Source organism: Vombatus ursinus, unplaced genomic scaffold, assembly GCF_900497805.2.
Source record: "Vombatus ursinus unplaced genomic scaffold, bare-nosed wombat genome assembly UNPS02014908.1, whole genome shotgun sequence".
Lineage (NCBI taxonomy): Eukaryota > Metazoa > Chordata > Mammalia > Diprotodontia > Vombatidae > Vombatus > Vombatus ursinus.
Window position 1 is genome coordinate 7,832 of NW_020954686.1, and position 822 is coordinate 8,653.

At 35.6% G+C, this 822-nt stretch overlaps 1 protein-coding gene across 1 annotated transcript in view; it reads right to left on the reverse strand.

Annotated features, from left to right (window-relative positions):
- Positions 1 to 618: 618 nt before the first annotated feature.
- The window catches only part of LOC114028999 (vomeronasal type-1 receptor 3-like), an 880-nt gene continuing 676 nt past the window's right edge, over positions 619 to 822 (reverse strand). The window contains 1 exon segment of the mRNA XM_027843357.1: positions 619 to 822. This exon segment is cut by the window's right edge and continues 85 nt beyond it. Coding sequence (XP_027699158.1) covers positions 619 to 822 — 204 coding nt within the window.

The following is an 822-nucleotide window of genomic DNA, read 5'->3' on the forward strand; positions in this document are numbered from 1 at the left end:
CTACTCTGTCCTCCCTCAAGGCTCACTCTCTCTACAAGAGACTATTCCAAGTCTACCATACTGCTAAGATCTTCCTTCTGAGATTACACCAATTTACATTGAATATTTATTTTATATAATTCAACAGTTATTTAAATGTGTTCTCTGCTAAAGGTAAAGAGTGATATTTTTGCCTTTGTTTGTATCACTTGCACTTACCACAGTGCTTGGCATTTCCTAAGCAATTTTAAGTCTTATTATTGATGATGCTCATGGAAGCAAGGAAAGAAACCCAATACTTGTTCCAATGTACTTAATACAATATTCATATAGCCTCTGTAGAAGTGTCATTATGCATTTAGTCCAAGGCTTTCATTTTACAGAGAAGAATAATGTGGCCAATAAATGGTGACATGACTTACCCTCCCAAAATAGTTATCTAATATGAATATATTATATGGCCTGAGTCTTCCTGATGATGATTCTGAGGAGCAAAAGAGAAAGAAATCTCCTCTCTAACTTGGGTATGGGATGCTAAATTTTAATGAGATAGTTTATAAAATTCCTGGTGCTTAAACTATACATTATTTTCAGGACTGGAACACTGCAATTCATAGAGTTATTGGGGAGATATTTGATTCAAGGGTTTACTAATCCATTCAGAAAGTTCTCATGAGGCCTTTGCTCCTTTCTAGGTATACAAGGGAGCTTTGGGATATGACTCTCACTGCCAATCAACAATAAGGGAGAGAGGGCAGGGAAACATCCACCAAAAAAGCTCGCAATAGCTTCCAGCTCAACATCTTTTTCAATTTTAAAAGTTACATATAAGATGATACAGTT